Source organism: Phaethon aethereus (genome assembly GCF_964289735.1).
Source record: "Phaethon aethereus genome assembly, chromosome: 6".
NCBI lineage: Eukaryota > Metazoa > Chordata > Aves > Phaethontiformes > Phaethontidae > Phaethon > Phaethon aethereus.
This window is the reverse complement of record NC_138580.1, coordinates 25,252,298-25,274,766: the sequence shown is the minus strand read 5'-3', so window position 1 is coordinate 25,274,766 and position 22,469 is coordinate 25,252,298. Positions and strand designations below refer to the sequence as shown.

Here is a 22,469-nt window from a genome sequence, read left to right as displayed (position 1 = left end):
ATCACTGCTTAAGAAAGCAACTATGACCCAAATTAAATACAAAGCACTGGCCACATTTGATACCACCCCACTTTCTAAGTCTGTGCATCCCCCACAAAAATCAGTGCTCTTGCTGTCTTAGCATCCCGAAGTCCATGCAAAGAGTAATACCCAAAGGACCAATTCTTACACAGGAATTTAAGATACTGGTCTGTCTAGTCCTAGATCTCTTCCTTTGCCTGCTGGCTCTGTAGGATCTAGCAATGTCCAGACTGTTCCAGCTGCCGCTATACGCATCACATCTTCTGCCCAAACTGGGACTTCATATGCAACTTTTTTTGGAAATAGTTAAGAGACAGGAATGCAGAGACTTTAGTTTAGATTAAATACATACCACTATGCCATTGCTGGACACAGTGTAACCCACCAAAAACATACACTCTAACTCAACTGGTACACAGACTTGGTTCTTCTGAAAGCTCTACCAGTAGCTAACAACATCTCAACAGTACTATGCTGCAGCAGAACTGACGGCATCAAACAACAGCTTCAAAGACTTTCATCGGTGGGTGGGAGGAGTGGAATGAACTTGTACCATACTACTTAATCCTTAGCTGTTGAATTTCATCTCAAAAATATTTGAAGTTTCACTTGGTCTAGGCTTACCAAATGAATTTCCTTCGCAGTAAAGCACTACATTAACTCTGCAATTCTGCATTAAGCTAGAGATTAATTTTGTGACTGCCATGCGCTATTCTCACTTCAAGTTCAGAAGAAAAAACAGTCTGAACTGCACTGGAGTTAGGGTAACATATGAATAACTGAAAAACTGGTAAGTGCAGAGACACATTTAAGCAAAAGGAGGTGAATCAGAGAACTATTTTTACCTTCTTATATCAGCGTGTCAAAAATGAGACATGCTGGCACAGAACACTTAGGTTACATGAGTTCCTTCAGCACCTTATTGCCTACTGTACATCGTATTGTACATTGGCTCCTACATAGTACAAGGTTTCTACCAAAAACACAGTTTGTGACTGTGAAAAGCACTCCTCAGCATAGAGGCTAAACTATAAAATCTTTTCAGTGCAAAGAGTTCAGCCAAGTTTCCATCAAAAATCTGATTCTGGCTGGCCTCTCTCTTCTTCTCCTCAATAAACATCCACACAACATGGAATATCGACCTTTATTACAGCTGGCAGGGAAATTCTACCTCAGTTTCTGGCCTAGTGCAAAGGGGATTGAGAGTATGTTGCCATTTCAGCATCTCAGAAATGCAAACACACTGGGTCCATGTGCCTTTTTTGCAGTTCGTGAAGAAAAGAGGAGAGAGGAGGTTGAACTAGGATTGAGTTCTAATGTGGGAACAAATATTAACTAAATAAAAATGTTCACTACTCTGCATAATACAGGGCACATTCTAGAAAGCTTAGAAATAAGTCAGTTTACCCTCAGTGAGGTTAAAAAAACAAAAAGAGACCCTGAAGTAAACACCAAACCAAAAACCTGAGAAAACCTCCTTGAAATAGTCATCTCCAGTTCTGATGAACGTTTTGTAGATGGGAGACGAGAACTGAGTTTGAGAAACTGAAGAGTGACTCAAGACTGATCAAGAATGATCCATCTGGTTCTGCGTTCAGCCCAGCAGCCCTCCAGCAAGGTTCAGAAACACTGACCACTGGAGCTGCCCCTCTAGCACCTTACCAGGCCCGTTCCAGCAACCCCCTTCAGCACCCACATGCCATCAGCTATTCCACTTCAGCCTTGGTCTACATTTAGGATCAGCTTTAATATGAGTGGTAAAATAGTAACTAAATACAAAAACAAGAGAAAACAGAACAGTGAAAGAGCTGAAGAAAAATTATTTTTATCACATTTTTAATCACATTAAATGATTTCATTTAATGCCATACAACACACCTAAAAATAAAAAATTAAAAACTGCTATTACGTCTTTAAAAAGATAGAAGCACAGGGAATTAAGACACTAGTATGTTGAGCTGTAATTTGTACCCAAAGAATGACATTCAATTTTAAGTGCTCCTTAAATATTGTTCTGCAGGAAAACGGAGGAAAGCTCCACAATATGAGACATTTAATCCTTCTTGGATCTACATTGCTGAACTGATCATTACCTGGAGAAGTGGGCCAGTATCCATTTCCTGATCCAGCTTAAACTAATGGTCCACTGCACAGCCTTCAAGTTGACTAAAAATACATGTCAGCTGGTAAGAGGAGACAGTACTATCCCAAACTATGAGGGCTCGACCTCAGAAAAAAGCCTTACAATTTGCATTGCTATGTAGGTACTTATATGCTTCCATTGATGTGACTGACAGGCTTTGGAAATTATTAGTACTAACAACACAGGTGTGTTTGACTTTTCCAGCACAGTGAATGCATTTCATATTTATGGAAATTATGGTTTCTTTTAGAAAAAGAGATGGACAAGGATCGTGACCAATGCATTCTTATAAATACCCACTGCCAGAAAACCTCAATTTTTTTCTGATGCATTCAATTAGATAAATTAGATTTTAGACAATAACTGATGTTAGACAGTAAGTAGCATGAACTATTACCAAAACAGTTTAAATTGGCACAGATCAAAGAAATCCTACAGAGAGGATATAGGGCAAAGCAGCAATTTTTGTGAGTCTTTATCTCATTTAACGCTTTAGCCCAGTGATCAAGGGAGGATTTGTTCCCTTTTCAACCACTCATAGAGAATGTCAAGAACCAGCACATTTGGTGTGCAGATGGTATCAGACTGCCATAGCTTCCAACGCTGATAAAAGATGCAGTGGAACACCGATTATTCCAGCTCAGAGCATCTTGTTTCCCTTTGGGTACCTCACATATATAATCTGAGCAGGCAAGTAAACCCTTGCTTTTCTGGTGAGAGAAACCATCAGCAAATGGGAGTGAGCTCAGCTCCTCTGAGTACTTTTGGAGTGAAGGGCGAGAGATTGAAGGCTGAAACCACCCCAGTGCAGTTCTGCTGAGATTTATGAAGATATCAACACCCCTTCAAAGACACAGCATCAAAAGCTGAGCAATCTGAAAGATCAAGGGCCCAGGCTTATTCTAGTACATCAGAGATTATTGTTAACATCATAAATTTGGCTGATCAACTTAAAAAGGGACTGAAAGGGGCCAACTGAATTCCAAGTGACACGTAAGCTAGTTCATCAAGTCCTTGTGAAAATTCACCTAAAAATGGTTAGCAAGACAGTAACAGCAAAACTAGAAACAAGACACTTAACTGAGCACAGCCTAACTGTCATACCTTGCAAAGATGCTTGTAATACCAAAGAACAGCATTAAATTTCCCTCTCTCTCCTCCTCTAAAAAAAACAACATACTAGCACAGGATGAGCAGGGTGATATTGTAGGCCACAACCTGGATCTCCTCCAGCACCTAGGATTCTCACACAATAATACTGCAGCAGTTGCAGTTTTCAGAAGGGGAAAAAAAATAGCTCTCATGTCCGTAGTAAAACTGGTACTGGTATCTAAAGTTTTCTGGTCCAAAGTAATCGTAAAGATGTTCACTGAAAATCTTCATTGCTACTTGGAAAACAACTCTTCCAAACAAACTCTAAGTAGCGGAAGGAGAACTGAATTTCTCTGAAAGATGGATAAACTTTTTTTTTATGCTTAACACCTATCCAACGAGTTAACTATTTGCATCAATTCATAAAGAGGAGGGATCAACATTCTTACTTCCCCTTGCCCATGTTACAGAAGATCAAGAGATGACTGCCCAACAGACTTTACACAAATAAAGGAAACGTCATTCAAACATAAATATACAGAATTCACTACAACTGAAGGACATCAAACCAAAATGCTCAGGCTTTTAAAAGGAATGAGTAATTTCCTGGCTCATATTAGTTAATGGAACATAAAACAAGGGTAATCAAACCTCACATTGGGAAGAACTGAGTTTATTCCCCTTATCCATATGTTCCACTGATTATCTGCATTTCTGTAATTTTAAAAACAGGGGCCTGATTTCTTATGCAGTATCGGCATTGGTCAATGGCTGAAGCAGACGCCTGAAAAACTGTTTAATTTAGCAACTTACGTTCAATATAATGTCTGCTACAGACACATTTCTCAAAGTTATTTCTGGAACAAAGTGTGTCCTTTCTTTGGATGAGGTTCATGTGAGAAACAGATAAAGGTACTAAAAAAAAAATTTTTGGCTTAATAGGGTCTGTCAGCTTCTCTCACACGCATGATCACTGCCTCTCTTCCCTGCAGGCTAACAATCTCCCCTTCTCACACTCTTCCAGCCTCTCTACCTGTAGTATCACCTACTCTTCTGGCACCTGGGAAGGGAGAAATGTGAACAATTTATTTTCAGCAATGCTACATCTCTTCTTCCAGACTGAAAGCACCAAGCCTACAAAGTTGCTACTGCCTCTGTGTGCCTTGCTTTTAATGGGAGACCTTGCTGTAGACAGGGAGGTGGAGAGCTGCTGCAAGCCCATGAGCAGAAACAGAGGAGAGGGAGGAAAAAAGGTGCCACTAGATGAATTATGTCTGTCCCTCCCTGCCCTCCCTATGTTTACTGTTATAGACTAGGGAAGAAAAGAGTGTGGGATTGAGGACAACTAATTGAAGAAAAAGCATGGAGAAGCTTCTCAGTGCCTTTCCTGCCCTACCACACGTCGATCCACACAGGACTATGGTTTGCATTGCACCGCCTGCTCGTCCCAGAGAGTAGTAGCATGAGCTGCTCTGCTTTCAAAGTCAGCACTGAACAAGCCAGCTCCTATTTTTGCTGCTAGAGAACAAAGTATCAGCAGCTACGTGAAAAGGGCTGATCGGAAGCTTTGAGGTCACACTTGTTACAAAACTCATCAACAATCTTATGCCTATCATTCATTTCAACCATGGCAGATGACACCTCCTGCCAGAATTATGGAGTACATGTACAACAACAGTATTGCTTAAAGGACACAATAAACTTAAGGCTTGTTTTGTTTTCTTATAGCCTGCCCGATTTTAAATTCAAAATGTAGGTAGTACGGTGGATTTCAATTGTCTAAAAAAAAAAAAATTAGAACAATCACCTTTGTGCTGCTTCAGCACAGTTCAAAAGCCCAGAGCCCAGAAACCAGAGTCAGCCATGGGGCAACTCAGCCCACCCTCCCCTTCCTCCTCGTCTCACACAACTGACATTCTCATCTCCACTGCTGCTGCCGCCCGCGAAACAATGCATGAAAGTGATGCCATTGTGTCTTCCTGTGAGGACAAGGATGGAAGATGACTGCGCATGAAATACAACGGGAAAGAATTAGAGAAGGGAGGGGGGAGTTTTGTATTTATTCCACAGTTAATTGTGTTAGGTGCCATTTTTACTCTTACTCTCCCTTACTCTTTGCCTTCCCCAGATAAGGAAGGGCTGTTTGGACACCGTCAGCTGGAAACATAACACACATCAGGCAGAGTCACCCTGTCAGAGCTCCATCACAGCGCTCTCCTCTTCCCCTCCAGTCCCGTCTCAAAATAATACATATGAGCAAATACATATAGTCATTAAAAATGACTTACAACTTGATGTAAATCATATCCAGATTGCAGTTTCTGAGATCAGAGGCAAGAATGAAATTACTTATGCCAAGACTCAAATAGTTCACAACTTACGTCCCCACATGAGGAACACTATTTTCAGATGGCACACACCAGGCTTCATTTGAAGAAGATATAGCCATGATTAGTTTTTAATAAAGAACGAGCCATTCCAAGCCATCTCTTATTCAGCAGCACTTCTAAAAGCACTCACACAATACTGTTGTGAAGAAAGAGTGAAAGGCGTTTTCTGTTTTCATTTTTACATTATTTCATGAGCATACAAAGGACAATATGTGATGACAACTAAAGAGTTATTCTCTACTTTATTGCAGGAACACATTTTAAAATTAAAAACCATGAACAAATCTACAGAATAATTCAGTTTTGATATCAAACAACTGCAGACCCTGTAACTGAAATAGCGTGTCTAAGGTTATAAATGAAAACTGTTCAGTATCATTCTTTGAGTGACAGATTAAATTCCTAATCCAGTTATGGTAATGGCCACATTTGTAGTTTAACATAAATTAAGATCTTAATTATATTTGTGACTATTTTAAACAAAATAACAAATTCCTTTGTACCTGTGAACGTAATTTATAGCAAAGCCACGTTCATTCTCCAAAACAATCTATTTTACACTGCAGCACAACACTGTTCTAATGGTATAATGTAATTCTTGTTGTAGAATGCAGAAAGAGAAGATTCACTGGTAGCACAGAGGTTTTGAAGATAAATGAAGATGCTATTCATTCAGGGGTAATTTCATCTTAGAACTATATGAAGGATGTTTCACTCACAAACAGTACCTGTATGGCTTGGGATTTAAGCATGGTTTCAGCTACAACACAAAGCTCCTAGATTGATTATGTTGATACTGCATTTCTCATCATGAAGAATTCCAGCTTTTGTTCTCTTTTTAAAAAAAGTGTGTTGGATTTTCATTTGAGTACTAAGCCTTTGTTCAAGCCTCAGCAACAAGTTCAAATTTCTGCTAATGTTTCGTCTACAGAAAAAACAAACCACAATTCATACACACACCAAAAAAAAAAAAAAAAATCTGTCAAGGGCAATTAATCATGCGTGATTTACACATTTATTTGATTACTTGTTGAGTAAATAAGCAGTTGGTCTGTGTAACACAATTTTAAATTGCCCAAACATCCTTCTGTCATTCAGGACTAAGAACAGACAATTCTAAATGCACTTTCCTGGAATATATTAAGACCATTTACAAGGACATCAATTGCACAAGCAATTAATACATATCTTACCATAATGAGCTGCAGGCTCTGTAACCTCAGGACAGCTATGAGAATTTCCACAATCCTGAACATTACAGACAGCCTTTTAAGCGGGACTCTGAGACTACCTATATAGGTATATACTATCTATAAAGATTTTAGAAGAACCTATAATAACAGAGGCAGTCTCAACACCCACATTCCTCCTCCCTGCAAGTTGGCACAGTGCACAGAGATCCTCCTCGCTGCCATTTGAGGCAAGAGGCCTGGCACAGCACAGCTGTATTAACCCCCTCCCTCCTACTCAACCACACGACTTCCACCCAGGCACTACACAAAAAGGCTTTACCTGCACGGGGCGTCAATAGGCAGATGGGGCCTGGACAAATCTCTGATTCAGACTGAAACATACTCTCCTGTGGTGATTCAGTTTTAACACATTTAAAACTCCATTTTTCCCTCCTTGAAGGTGTGGAGTTGTTTTGTTATTGAAATATAGTTGTGTATTCGCCTGTGGGTTTTGGTGGCTTTTTTTACTATGATAAGACTGAGAAGCAGGAATGCTGTATAATGGAAGCTGTACAGTAAATAAATGGAGAATGGTTTTAACCATGAGTCATGTTACCAAGGAGGTGCATGTGTTTTCATTAACTTTAATGGGAACGGGGCTGAACATTTCACAAGAATAACAGAGCTTTCATTCTACGTACAAAGTTCTCTTTCCTGTAGCTGGATAGTCATTACTGGTTAGTATCTTCCCTTGATTTTAACTCCTCTGCAGTGAAAATAAAACTTAGTCAATATCACGATTTTGCAGCTGAAGATCAAATGGGCTTCACCTTCAACAGGACTGTGTAATACGCTACTTCAAGTTAATAAACAAGGAGTGCAAACACCAAGATGTGCCAGAGATAATGCACTAACTCAGTTGAAGTTATGCTGCATTTTCAGCAAATATGAAGAATCTGAACCGAGTAAAAGACAAAGGAATCGTTAATTTAGTCTGTTTCCAACAACAACAATGGGCAGAAGAGGAATTAAAAAAACAAACAACACAAAAAAAAACCTTCCAGAATCAACAGAGAGTTTCCACAAAGTGAGAGAGATTTTTTTTTTGGTTCGTTTGGTTGTCTTTTAACTATTGTAGGAACCACCACAGTTACTTAGCAATTCCAAGAAGACTCTGTCCTCCTCTCTCTTATCTGGTATGTAGCTATAGTCAGGAGTCTAGATTTCATGGCACAATGAGAAGTCATTAAATCCAGTCATTATTAAAAAAGCAAGACTCAACCAACTGCCTACATTTAATCTGCAGCCCTCACTACTCATTAATTCAAACAAAATGCCTGCAACAGTCTGTTACACCTACACTGAAAGTAACTTTCTCTGCTGTCTGCTTGACCTGCTCTGTTGGCAAGAGGCACATGAAATGCCATCCGTATTGCAGGGTCATCCATTTTAGGAGTGTCAACTTTTACTCTCACTAATTACTTAATATGGCATTAGATTTTATTATTTATTTTCTATGTAGCTATCTGCATATGTAGCTATCCCAGAGCAGCATTATGAAGAGATGCTGTAAGGAGATTTTGAGAAAGATCTGAAAGATCAGTTGCAGCACATTTAGAGTCTTGTTGTGAACCACGTTCCTTAAAGATTTTATGGCAGCTGACTCCACACATTTTTTTGATCAGAGGGACTGATGCGTTTTTCACCACATGGAAGTTCAACAAGCCATGAACAAGCTATGTATCTGCTCTGATGATATTCATGTGCCCAAATCAGTAACAGGGAGAAAAGAAATGGCAGTAGTGGGAAAAAAGTCCCAGGTACCAGCTCCTATTTCTCCTCCTAGCCCCCATTCCCCTTCCTTCCTCAGGAAAACGCACATGAACACCACTCCAAAAAAAACAAAAACCAAAAAACATAAAACATCAGCAAAAAGACATCCAGTAAAAAGATAAACAGGCTCTTATCAGAGTAAGAAGTAAATTCTAAAACAGAGGAACTCAGCAATTTGCTTACGCAAAAGACACCGGTATATTTCAAGCTTTCAAGTAATACATAACTACAGTGCCTAGCAGCATTTCAAAATGGATCAAAGACACCAAGGATAGCTATTCTTTCACAGTCACAACAATGTTACACAGATTCTTCAAAACAGATATGTTTTATTGAACAATACAAAATTGTTCTATAAAGTTGAAGATCAGATATCTACCAGAATCATATTTATAGTCATGGCTACTATCAGCTGTCCAGCTAGAGAATATTGAAGAAAAACAAGCATTTTTAATATATTATAGTTAATTTATCATCTAAGTGACACATGTAGGATAACAATAGACTGGAAACAGTAAAGCAAAATGATGCATTAGAAAAGGAAATTTTAGGGTTATGTTGTTCTTTCTTTTATGTTTTAAATACAAGCCACACCTATACATATTTTTAGATGATAAGAAAATTCACGAGAACCACAAAAATACAGTTGCTGGAGTAAAAAGGAACACTGAGATCAAGTGAGCAACAAAAACACTTATTTGCATTACTGTAAGGCATAATATAAAATACACTGCCCAAACAAATAAACACCACCTTATTTATTTGGTGTATCAAAGGTGACTCATCTTTCCAGCAAAGGATAAAGGTACCTTCTTGCTGTGATAGAATTTACTCTTTTGAGGTATTTCCTAGATTGCCAGACTGGAAGGAAAAAAAGTTAAGAGATCCTGGAAGTAGTTACCATGATCAAACAATCCCAACCTTTTTACCAGTAATGTCAGTTACGGTCTCCAAGCGTCCCACTTTGGCCAAATGAGATGTGACCTTTCTGGATAGCCCTGAAAGGGCTCTAACTGCTCCGAGCTAGATCACACACAAAAAGCAAGAGGCAGAATAGTGCAACTCCCTACTAGGCAAAGCAGCAGCAAAGGTGCTTTGAAGAACAGGAACCTTATAGACATCCTGCTCACCACCACTTCTGACAGCCAGTCCCTCTCTACTAATGGGGAAAACATCCCCTTGAGATTTGGGGTTACTGAACCTAACAGGCTAATGGAGTTTACACAGACTTCACAGCCACAGAGGTGCTTTTAAGTCAATTAGAGATGCAAGTTTGTCAATTATATGGACTATTTCTAAAAACCACACTGGATCTCTGTATACATGATGAAATTAAGAAAACCTATTAGAGACATACAGAGATTTGATGCCCACAACACGCAGCAAATATGCCTGGAGTTTGGGGCAGTATTAGCTTTGAGAATTAAATAACCAGCAAGCATCATACAAAAGGTTACAAGACGAACTAGCATCCCAAGTGACAAAAGATGGGAACCCTGCACAGTTCCCAGAGTAGGTAGATAAGCAAATACTGTACAAACATAGACCAATATAAATATGAGTACAAGCAGTGGCACTCTATATAGGACTCTCAAAATCCTCATTTCCTTTAGGCTTTGGCACTTCGATGACAATGTAAAGCACATCAGATGCAGGAATTGACAGAAATAATTCTTAAGTTATTCATTTAGATAAATATAGTTACTTTAGCTAGATAATCATTCAAAAAATAAAATGGAATTAACATCTTTCATTTAGAAAAGATGACATTTTACCTGAACAGCAAGGGAAGATGCATTGTCAGAAAGCAAAATTTGTTCCTCTGTTGAAAGAAAAAAAACAAAAAACACAATTACAAAAAACAGTGCCCATTTAGCTACTGACCCGTAACTGTAAGCCATTCTGGGTTGCATTTCTTAAGCATAAAACAAGGAGCACATATATAATTACCTGGACTAGAAAACCTGTGGTATGACTATTAAAAAAAAGAAAGATAAAAAAAAGAATACCAGAAATATTTCTCCTGCAAATGCAATTGCATATATCATACATTACCACCAATATACAATAAAAAATGTTCACAACTAAAAGCCAAATGCTTGAGGTTTATGCCGATTACTCTTCTTCTAATCAAAGTTAAATAAAACCGCATCTTCATAACTCCTCTGGCTAAAAAGTAAAAGCATTCAGAAACCTATAAAAGCAGCTTGCAGTTAATATTGCACACTGTGTCTAGGTCTGTCACACAAAAGAAAGATGACAAGTTCACTGCAATAAAAATTCCATGCTTAGAAGACTAGGGCTGCTACCTATTAGTCTTCATTACTTTGCAGTCTTCTGACAACTGTAGCAGGCTGCTGAGCCCCAAATGGGGGCCATAATGTGATCTGATGATATATGAAGAGCTGCTAAAGGGAGCCTGAACCATCCTAGCCTATACATTTTAACAGTTCCTTTTTACTGAGAGCCCACTTTACCACAAGACTTCAAAAATCTGCTGCCTCAGCTATTGGTGCAGTAAATCTGCCAACTGTGCCTGCAACCACATCATTTTACACTGCCTACAGCAGCCAATATAATGAGTCAATAATAAACCAAGGACCTTATAGGCCATGAATAGCTGGTTTATATTGGCAGATGCAAGCATAGCTAAAACCTCTGACCAGACAAACAACACAAAGGACTCTCTTAACAGTTTCTGTGCTTCCTTACAGTTAATTATCTTAGTGCATATTTAATGTGTTTTCTAAAAATAAAGTAATTATTAATTGGAAAAAACAGTGTACCCACCCTTCAGTTGCTGATACAAGGCAGCATTTTCAGGCCAAGGCTCTGCGGCTGTGGAAAGAAGAAGAATTAATTAAGCAAGCCAAACAACAATGTGCTTGCAGATGCTAACCGAACACAAACATTACCTAGAGCAGGAACTCAAACTACAAAGATGCTGATGCAAGATTTAACCTGCCCTAAAAACATCCCACTGTCAGTCTCTTCTCCCATACTTCTCTCCAGCTCACAGAGTGACAACACAGAGCAGAAAACTAAGTCCCAAGATTTAATGTTGCAAGAAAAGCTAAAATTCAAGCTACATGCCTGGTAATTTTCAAGCAGCTAAAGCAGCTATTTTCCCCGCCACCATAAAGACATCCTTGTGCGCATTCCCGTCACAATTCTGGCCACTCTCAACAGCAACTCTTTATTAAGGTACTAAACAAAGAATTCTGGAAAGAACAGAACAAGACACAGAGGAGAGAGGCACAAACCTCCAAACCAAGTGTGAAGAATGCTCTGGGGAAATGGAAAAGCTTTCTGACTTTTAAAGTTGTGTCCTCACTGGTCCTATATGATACCCACAAAGCCAGGTGCTCAGGCATGTCAGAAACCTACCCACTAGGACAACTGGAACCACCTATCGCTTTAAATGATGTGCTGGTCAACCCTAAAATGGGAATGTCAATATGCATTAAAAAACCTGCACCATCAGTTGTTCAAAGCAGTTGAACAGTTGTTTAAAAAAAAAAAAAAAGGGCAAGGAAATAAAAGACAATCACATCTTCCAGTTGAGAACCGTTGCACTTAATCAATCATACACCACTTGAATTTATGGGAAGGCAAAAATAATAATCATCACTGATTTACTATTAATGGTAGCATTAAGATAACAGTCATCACATTGTTTTGTCTCCGTTACATTCCTTGTTAATGTCCAATTAAAAATCTATTTTTAAGTACCAATTCAAACATTGCATTCTACCTGAACTAGCTATTTGTAAACAAAATTAATGCTCTAATCACATAAATTATTTTTTTAAAGCAATAATGTCTATAAATAACTATGTGTCATTCAAACAGAAATATGCCACTGACTTCTGTAACGTCATTCTTTGTGTCTTTGCCCACAGAACTCAAAAAAAAAAAAAAGCACTATTTTCTAACTATCATTCATTTTGGATATTCATGAAGTAGTAACTTTTATGGAAGTCACATAGAACTGTAAAGCTTGTAACACTGTACACAGTTTTGCAAAGGTCACTGTCTCTAAGGCACAGAGCCTATCAAAGCTATACTAGTATGGGCATGAGAAAGCAACTAATCACATTTAAGTGTCATGAAAAAATGTTTTATGTTTTATTGTAGCAGTTATTGGTTTTACACCCCTCCATTAAAGTTTTGCCCTGGAGTAAAAATTCTTGAGGTGGAAGTACATTTACTTCTTTAAATAAAAAGCAACTAAGATAGTGTCTGCAGTACTACAGCCTTAACTGTTTAAAATAATTTATCTAACATACATTTCTTCAGGTCCACTGAAGTCTTGCAAGAGCAAATGGAATGAGGAAATTAAGAATGTTATTACCACACTTTAGCAAACTTATCAGTGCTGGACTCCGAGATACTTACAGAAGTAACTAAGTCACAAAGGTACATTGATCTTGTAAATACTCCCACCAACCAGTGAAAACATCCTTCTCACATGCCCAAAATGGTACAGAGGCCTTCAAAATGCATGGGCCCATTTCTGCTGAAAATTTTTGCCTGATGCTCTTCAGACTGAAATGTCGGGTTTATATCTAATTCTTGGATCCTGGCCCAAACTGGAAGTGGCCTATTTTCACACGAGCACATGGCTGAAATATTTCATGCCCACAAAAATCAAGTGAACTTTTCATTTTCAAACAAAAGAGTTTGGTACATTTCGATAAATTCAAACACTAATTCCAAGCTGATCTTGGCACTAAGCTATATGCAGCTGTGGAGATGTATAGATATGTAACAGCTTCTTGGCACACAGAATTCAAAACTACACCGCTGCTAAGGCATGCTATATCCATGCTATAAACTAAAACACATGCAGAATATTTTTTGTAACTTGTTTGCCCTTGTTGGATAATTTTTCCTTCCACATTCTACCAGTCACATACAGATTTTCATGAACCATATGTGCTGACCCTAATTTTGGTAGTCATGATATGAAGCCTTTGTCCCACAGTCTTAGTACACAGGAGCACACACCCAACTTGAGGGAAGGAAAGGCCAAGGGTAGTTTAAAATCTTTGTATTCACTCATTCACAGTTTAGTTGTGTACTAATACGTCTTTCGACAAATAAATGAAACAAGGACAAACAGCCACATGAAACCCTCAGCCTTCGTTATCAGCACCTTAAACTCCAAATTTCATCAGTTCTAAGAAAATGCATGAGTAATACCCCCTGCACTTGGCACCTGACGGTCTCCAGGAGGAGGTCACAATTCTGAGCATGTTTGGACGAGGTGGACACATGCTCCCAAGCCTTGAACCAAGGCCTTCAGTTCTTTGTACGCAGATTTTTTTTTTTATCTTTTATCAGCAGACCAGATAAAAGATAATTGATTTTGCTATCACTGCACAGACTGGATTTAAAACAATCAACTTCACATATTGTTACTTCTATCCTAGAAAAAACCATTCTGCAGCATGCATTCAGAATTGCATTCAGCAGATCATATTCAACAATACTGGAGGTACATACACAAAGCCTGTGCAATCCTCTGGAAATCAAAGAATTAAATACCCACTCACTACCTGTCCATATCTTCCAATTTCTACTTACTCTCTTCCAAGATATTTAGAGTATGAAATACTTTTTTCTGATGGAGCAAGAAGTTTAAACACACACTGCTACCTGAGAAGTCCAGGTTCGTAAGGTGCAAGCTAAATCCAAATATCAGCTCCCAAGCTGCCTTGCATTACTTGTAAGGTGGAAACATGCAGCTAAGGGAGACCAGAACCCCACTGGGGCAAGAGAGGAGGAGGAATTGCTGAAGGGATGTCACATGCCTCCACAAGACGAGAAAGTGTGTAATATCTTTAATGTACGGCAATGACTCTTGCCTTATGAATGTAGGTGAAGACATAATTTGTAGAATAATAGGCACTAATATTACACGCTGCTTCAGTTCTGTCATATTTCCAATCCATCAAGTTGATTAATGCTATAATAACTCCTCACAAACTTATCATTTGTGCACTAATGAAGTCAAATCCAGTTTATCCTTCGGCAACTATAATCTTCTGGTCTGTAGATGTTCATTTCCCTGCTAACCACAGCTACTGTTGCGCTAGGTATATAAAGAGAAAATTAACAAATGTGATGTCAATTCAGTTTCAGAAACTTTCAACACAGAAAGGCATTTATGTGTTAGATCCTACGCAACAGACATTTTTATCATTAGCTGCTCACAGGATGAAATAACTGCTTGGAAGTATGCCTTACAGGAATAGCTTCTCTACATATCTTAAGAATAAGGAACTATTTGTTTCTTCCTTCTGCCTCCATAATCAGAGGAATTACTATTGTGTGGTTTTCAATGGGTTTGTCTCTCAAGTTTACAGTCTTTAGTAAAAGTTGTTTTCCCACCCTACTGACACTTTTCCCATGCTTAACAAATTCAAATATTTAGTCTTTCATGTGGATTGTCTGCTGTTTGTTCAGGACAAGCAAACCTCATACTGTTGTCTTTCCCTTCTCCCCTACCACACTGCTTGTTTTAATGCCGGTTACAGGAAACAACCACCTGTAGGATCAGTCCTCCCTGTTAAATATGTCTGGAATGAGCTTTGAGTTCAAAAGTTACTGGGAAGTGAGAATTAAAAGGAGGTAGACACAGAAGGCATCACTGCATAAGCCTTGTTATCATAGGAGCTGAGAATTCGGCAGATGCAGCGTCACAACAACCAGAGAAGTCAAACAGCAAGTAGACCACCACACAACATCTTCTTTGGTTTTGTGGATGACTAAAATGCATGAAAATTTCACTAAGCTCAACGTGTTTATTAGTCAGTGTCTCACTTATTAACACTTTAGCACAGAAAATGCAGATTTTTCAAGTGTTAACAGGGTTCTTAGGTGTCAAATTAGACTTGTAGAAGAAAATTCTGTGACCTGGTGTGTTGCATGTTCATAGCGGAGTTTTAATTACTCAGGTTTGTAACTATCTATTAAAACAGATTCCTAGACTCCTCACCTGCCGTGTCAGAGAATTACTTAGAAAATACATAATTTCTGCTGTTACAAAAAAACTTCCAAAGCACAGAACGAGTCACGACGGTCACGTCAAATTCTCTGCCACTAAAAATGTATTGCGTTAGGTGCATTTCTCAGATTTTGTGGTGAAATGTTTTACTTGAGCAACATTAAGGCCAGAGACAGATATTTAAATAGCATTTTGATTCCAACGTTTACAGCTGTTTCAGACTGCCATTTCAATAATAAGGCTTTATCTACCCAAATACTTTTGGGACAGCAAGAGAGCAAAATGCACATATGTTGTCTAAGAAGAGATACTTAAGAGCACTGGACCCTGCTATCAGCAGGGGAACAGCAGCTCACCTGAGGCCTGCACACATCTCAGCTCCAACTAATGCTCTTAAAACAAGGCATACTATACTTGCACAGAGGTGAATTTTAATTCAAAGATGGGAGGCTGCAGTAACATTGCCCCAGTGAAGTCGGTGCAAGAGGAAGCACCACATTCCCAAGATGCTCTACAGTGCCTCAGCTCCAACAATTCCTTGTCCAGGATGTCCAGAGTCTCTTTATGAGTGTACAAAACTCTGTTTACAAAACTCCTACACTCTGAATTACCAGGAAACTATTCCTCCTGTGTGGAGGAGTACTGGATGGATGGGGGAAACAGACATTTTCATTCACCTTCCCCGAGCAGCTTCACAATGGTGACAGGGATGTAATGAAATAAATGGTTTACAGTTATGCTTTTAATCCTATTACTTAAAAAAATAAGACTCTGACTGTGAAAATGAGAAGACACAAAATACTTTGCATGTTCTGTTGTGGAATATACTAAACAACAATTTAGCCCTTTCAGCTGTCTTGTATGAATAGCCAGTTTCCAGCAGTAAGGTATGTGGTGTGTTTGCCCTGCTAGTCTGACACTCATTTAGCACATTTGTTGTCAAGCTGCAGCATTCTTCAGTATCAGTCACAGAAAAATGCCAGCGCCCTCTGGATCCAAGCATCAAGATGCTCCCTCCTGCACGGGAAATGATGTTATCAACAGGTTAAAAGTTTTTGCAGGAAAACACTCAACTTGAAATTAGGTTGTTCCCAGCTCTTAGTAATACCATAGAATTTCAGTGGGGCAAGAACATTCTTGGAAGGCAATGCAGATAGAAATAATTTTCTGTTCTAAAACTAGCCCATGCCTAATAAGAATTAAGGCTAAAGAATTAACAGCGAATGTTACTACCCTGTTGATTATTTCTGAAGTACTGAAATTAACACAGTGAGAAGTAAATCAAGACAATCTTCTGCCCCAAATCTCCTATAAACTAAAATTTACTGAATTCTCACTATGCCAGCAATTTATCCTTTGATATCTTCTTTCTTCTTCTGTAAATTAAGTATTCAGTCAACTAACAATCTATTCCACGCAGTTCACTGTGTGCTGGTGTGTAGAGGAGGCTAGGACCTGGCCCGGGAACATTTGATCTTCTCAGAGCAATTTCTTGAAATGTTAAGAAGTTGTTTATGGATTATAATATATAGAAATAAAGACTACTCCTCCTCTAAAGTCACCACATTTGCATGGATAAATTTCCTTTCTGTTATATTCCCCTTAAACACTTTGATATTAGACTTGCATAAAAAGGAGGAAAACTAAAACATCTGTATTTACCAGTTTGGTTCACATGGCATTAAAGGCCTGTTAAAACAACCAAGAGGCAAGATATCCTCTATTAAAAACAAGAAAAAAGTTGGCATTAATTTGAATCACTATATTGCAATATTACAGCTGGAGAGATTAACCTAAACATTATTTCCACAGAGTTTCCTTCAACCTCTCCCAAGGTACAAATTTGATTAAATTATAATGAGATACCTCAAAACTGTTTTCTCACAAGAGTTAACACTAAAAAGAAATTTAGTCTTACATCTGGGCAACATCCACATCCAACATCATTACTTACAAGTCTCCAAACATTATGCAAACACCATAACAATCAGCAGGAAAACAGTTACCCTTTTTGGTTTCCCAAGACTGGTGCTATGGGGGGACCTGCTGCACACTATGTTCTAGATGTAGTAACCAAAAAAAAAAAAAAAAAACCACCACATGGAAAGCTATCCCACAGACTCCAGAAGGAAAGAGTATTATTTGCCACTTGATGTTAAGATGCATCAAAAAGAAGCAGATGATCACTTCATTCTCTTTTCATAACACAAATCGGTCATACTTTCAAGTAGCGATACATTGTTTAAAAAGAAAATGCAGGAATTTATGTGTTTCTATAACCTTATTACAGGAAATAAGTGGAGGGGTGTATTTTGATGAATACAGTGAAGCTGCAGCCACTTTGGAACCAAAGCAGTTAAAGATACATCTCGTACATTAACGGTGATCAATAAAGGAAGTACGAGAAAGTTGTCAATTAGCTGCCTTAAGACCTACCGGTTCAAGCCACCCACACTGAGTACAGCTCAATTTCATGTCATTGGCCTGATCCTGTAAACTAACAAGGGCCAAGAAAAAATTAAAGCATCAGCAACTCCCTGGCTCTGCTGACAAAGGACCAAAAAGTCTTTTATAGTGCCTTGCCAAATGAAAACCAACTTTCACACAAGTTAAACAGTATGCATTAAATCATGTATCAAATAATTACACCATTTGCTTAAATCCATCCCAGGCCTCCTTCATAGATATATTACAATTCAGATAAATCATGACTGTTCAGTAATTATTGATCAAGCAGACTGTCAACGTAAAGACTCAATCTCAGCAGCAATTCTCAAATTTGGGTTTCCTGTGGCTACACCACTAAGAGAGTCAGCATGTGACATTACTGCAGCAGCCATTTAGCATGACACAATCTGCTGCTTCACCCTCCAAGAAAGCTATTAATTGCACGTATTTAAGCATTAGTCCAATTCTGTTATTGTCTTTGAGTTGACTTTCCAGAGTGTATATATCTGCGGTTCAGTCCTCCAGGGTGCTCAGTGCTCTTACGGCTAGGGGAGGCCTCAGGAGGGAGATCGCTCAGCATCTCCACGCCTGCAGAATCACACCTCCCATCAGGAAAGGAGGCCAAAAAATCTCAACAAATCAAATCCAAAAATAAAAGTTGTTCCTAAATCAACATCTGGATTTCTTCAGAAAAAACAGAGAACGTGCCAGCTAAATGATCTCAAAAGATTTATTTATAAAGTCCCAACAAGCTGGAGCTATTTTACTTATTCCTGATATTCAGCATAAATGCTCCATCTCAAAGAAGCTCTGTAATTCTTAATTATAGCTTTTTATAGATCTCTAAATCCATCACTTTCCTTTGTGCTACTTAAGTCCCTCGACCTTCTTTGGCCTTGACTCAAGAAGTGAAACTTCAAGCACAGGAGCTGTGAAGAGTAGGACAGTGAAGGTATGATACTCATGAATGCCTTAAGTGCCTTACTGGACCGGGACACTTCTTAACCATGTTATCTATTTCTCTATACTTTAAATTAGTCCTTTGAAAGCTCTCTAAGTAAAACAGATTGAGATCCCCTCTTCTCTGTGGTAGTCTGAATCCCTCCTCCCCTAAGGATGCTTGGCAGGCAGTCTGAATACCACTTCTGCAAAGCAGCCCAAGGAGCTCCCTGCTTTCTCAGCCACAGCACCCCTACTCAGATCCACAATAGAAATCTTACACATTTTGGTTTCCCACATCTGTCCCGCCAGACAGGACCTCACTATCCCATACCTGCTCCAAAAGTTGCTCCACACACATACAATTCCTGCTCACCCAGCCCTGGCACCTCCAGCCTTTCATTAAGGCTCCCCTTCATTCTCTCTTTCCTATCTTGCCCACAGCCCTGAGCACAGCAGTACCAGGAGATACAAAGTGATGGTAACAGAGACTCCCTGGGCTAGAGTCTTGCAAAGGGACAAGAAGAGCAGAGATCTCTGGGCAGGAGAGCTCTGCAGGGTAGAAATGCAAACATTTAGCACTGCTGCAGTCAGCCAGCCATGCACTGCCACTAGCGGGGGGGAAGATGCTGCTTTAGGGCTCACAGTCTTGTAAGTCAGCCAAAACAGACAATGCTATTTGCAACAGCACCTCTCAGGCTCTTCCTCACCTCTGGGAACCACTGCAGACTCCCTACTTCAAAACCTGAAAACTTTTATCCTGTTCTTGTAATCATATTCTCAGTCTTCCTCATTTCTTTTCTAAGGCTTTCAGTGAACACACTCCAATGCACCCAGAGTTTCCCCAATATGGCATTCAAATGTAAAAAAAACCAAAAAACAACACACACACATGCAGTTGAACTTTTAAAGTTCTTGCTAGAGATGCAAGCATTACATTGGCTTCAATTTCATTATACAAGAGCTAGAAGGCAGAACTGTCAAAAATTACCATCTCAGCATTTTACTTTCCAACTCAGTATGCACATTCCAGTCTTCTGCTTGGGCTTCTTCCCCCAAATGAGACAGGTATTAATTTTTCCTGCATTCTTTGCAGCACCATTGTAATTTTTTCCTTTGATGTTTCCAATCCTTCCTACACATTTCATAGGTTTTATGAACAGGTAACTTCTTCCAGTTTGTACTAAAACAGCCATCTTCATGTGACATCTCTGTCATCATCTTAATAACTAAAGACCAGAATTTAAAAATAATAACAACGAAGTCAGAACCTGGTGTGGACTTTCTCTCTGTCCTCCCCATGGCTTGCATGCAGCTGCAGTTTCTCGCTCACTTTCAAAAGAGGCAGCTGAAAATGCACAGCAACACGCACTGCCTGTTTAACTGGAGCAAAGAAGGCAGCAACCAAGCTCTTGCTTTCATTCTTGTTTTGAAAAGGAAGCAGCTCATAGGGTCCAAACCTACAGGAAGAGATCAAGGTAGTGCCTAGGGACAGTCAGAGAACAGAGCATCCAGGGGCCAGAGAGAAAAAAGGAGTGAGAAGAAAAATCTGGTTCCTCTCCAAAGTTGTTCTTCTCTGACCTCTTGTGAGCTGAACAGCTAGGCTCCTAAACAGCACTCATATCCAAATCATTCTACAAATGATGAAAGCTCACTTGCAAGTCAAATTGGGCAATATCAAAATATGTGCTACTTTTAGTTTACTAATTTTGTTACCGTTATTTCTAGAGCAATCTCATTCCCGGCATGAGGAAGGCAGACACTACTTTAGCAGAAAACATGTAACAACAAAATGCTGATTAGAGAAAGACTGGTTAGTCCTAACAGAGCCAGAAACAACTACAGAAGCATACTGTATTATAAACTGTAATTATATTGCTTCTTAACATCAAGAAATAACAGTAACTCAAAATGAAATACGTACTGTACTATAATAATTGTGAAAGTCATTTTTCCCCCCGACCTAAAAAAAGATTAGATAGGCAATCCACTCAAAGGATTGGTTCAAATCAAGTCATAAAACATATGTGTCTGAGCACAAATTGGCAAGAGCAGCATACGAGACTTGTTTATTGAAACTGAACAAGAGTTAAAGGGATTCCTTGTAGTTTGATTACCAAAAAAAAAAGCAACTGTAACAGAACATTGTAAGGTAAAATCATACAGCCTGACAAATTTGGTGTTTTCAAATCACCTTTTTGAATATAAGCACCTCTGCAGCAGGCTTAAATAATCTGTGCTGCAGACAACCTATTGTTAAGAATAACTTTTTTTTTTTTCACCTTACACATGCAGGAGATGTTAACATTTAACTATGCACATTTTGATGCACAAAATGCATACTCAGTTTAAATTCTACGTCTTTAGGTGGTCAGCTTTCATTCCCTATGTATTTGTTCTCAGCCAAATTGCAACTTGTCTCAACACGTAAAACATGCACGTCAGATTTATTTTTGCCCTGGCATGTCACAGTGGAGGTAGACTCACTGAGAATGTAAAATACCTAAAGGCAGAAGGGCATCTGTTTTTCAAACTGGATTCATTTCCCTTAGTATTAAAACTAGACTAAGACCCTTAGATATAACTCAGCGACAATAACCAGAAGTAATTTTCCAGAGATCAAAGGACAAACAAGGATATTATTTTCTCTCTTTTGATCACTGATCTAAAACTAATGGGGGGGGGGGCGGGAAGTAAAGCATACTGAGTAATTTAGTGATCAATTAAACATCTTTTCAACAATCTTTTATAGATTATTTGAGCAGTCAGCTTCTCAAAACTACTAGAGTTAGAAAGATTAATATTCCAGACCACTTGAAAGCTGGCACTCTAATACTTCTTCCAGTATAAACACTCATTTCCTATTCTGTTAATACATGATTGATGCTGAGCTATTCTAAACACTCTTTACCATATTATCCAATTAATATTTTCTACAGTTCAGAAATAGATGATTTAAAACGTGACATAACATGTTTGCAATTCATGAAGCTATAGAAATATTTGTTTATTATTCCCCAAGACACATCATCAACCTCTCTATATTTCTGAATAAGCGAACAGTTGAATGGCACTAAAGCAAGTGCTTTAGTCCACGTAAGTGATTTAGTCAGTGTTTTGTACTTGGTTATTAATGCATTACAGCAGTAGGCTACGCTCAGCACATCCAGGTGAATGCATGTCGCACAGAGAGGGTGCTGAATTATTGCTGCAGCGCAAGCGGGCTGAGCAACTGATGGTCATGGAACAGCTGAGGTTGGAAGGCACTTCTGGAAGCCCAAGGTCAGCTGCAACAGGCTGTCCACGGCCATGTCCAGTTCAGTGCTGAGCACCTCCAAGGATGAAGACTCCACAACTGCTCTGAGCAGCCTGCTCTAATGTTAAACCATCCTCACAGTAAAAAAAGTTGTTTTTATATT

The 22,469-nt window shown here is 38.9% G+C and overlaps 1 protein-coding gene across 3 annotated transcripts in view; it reads right to left on the bottom strand.

The window, feature by feature from the left end:
- Positions 1-22,469, bottom strand: part of MTX2 (metaxin 2) — a gene marked incomplete at its 5' end in the record, with an annotated part of 44,932 nt that overhangs the window by 19,517 nt on the left and 2,946 nt on the right. For all 3 annotated transcript variants that reach the window (XM_082001347.1, XM_082001348.1, XM_082001349.1), the window contains 2 exons: positions 10,427-10,473; positions 11,442-11,489. In XM_082001347.1, the coding sequence (XP_081857473.1) occupies positions 10,427-10,473; positions 11,442-11,489 (95 nt within the window). The remainder of the gene's footprint in view (positions 1-10,426; positions 10,474-11,441; positions 11,490-22,469) is intronic.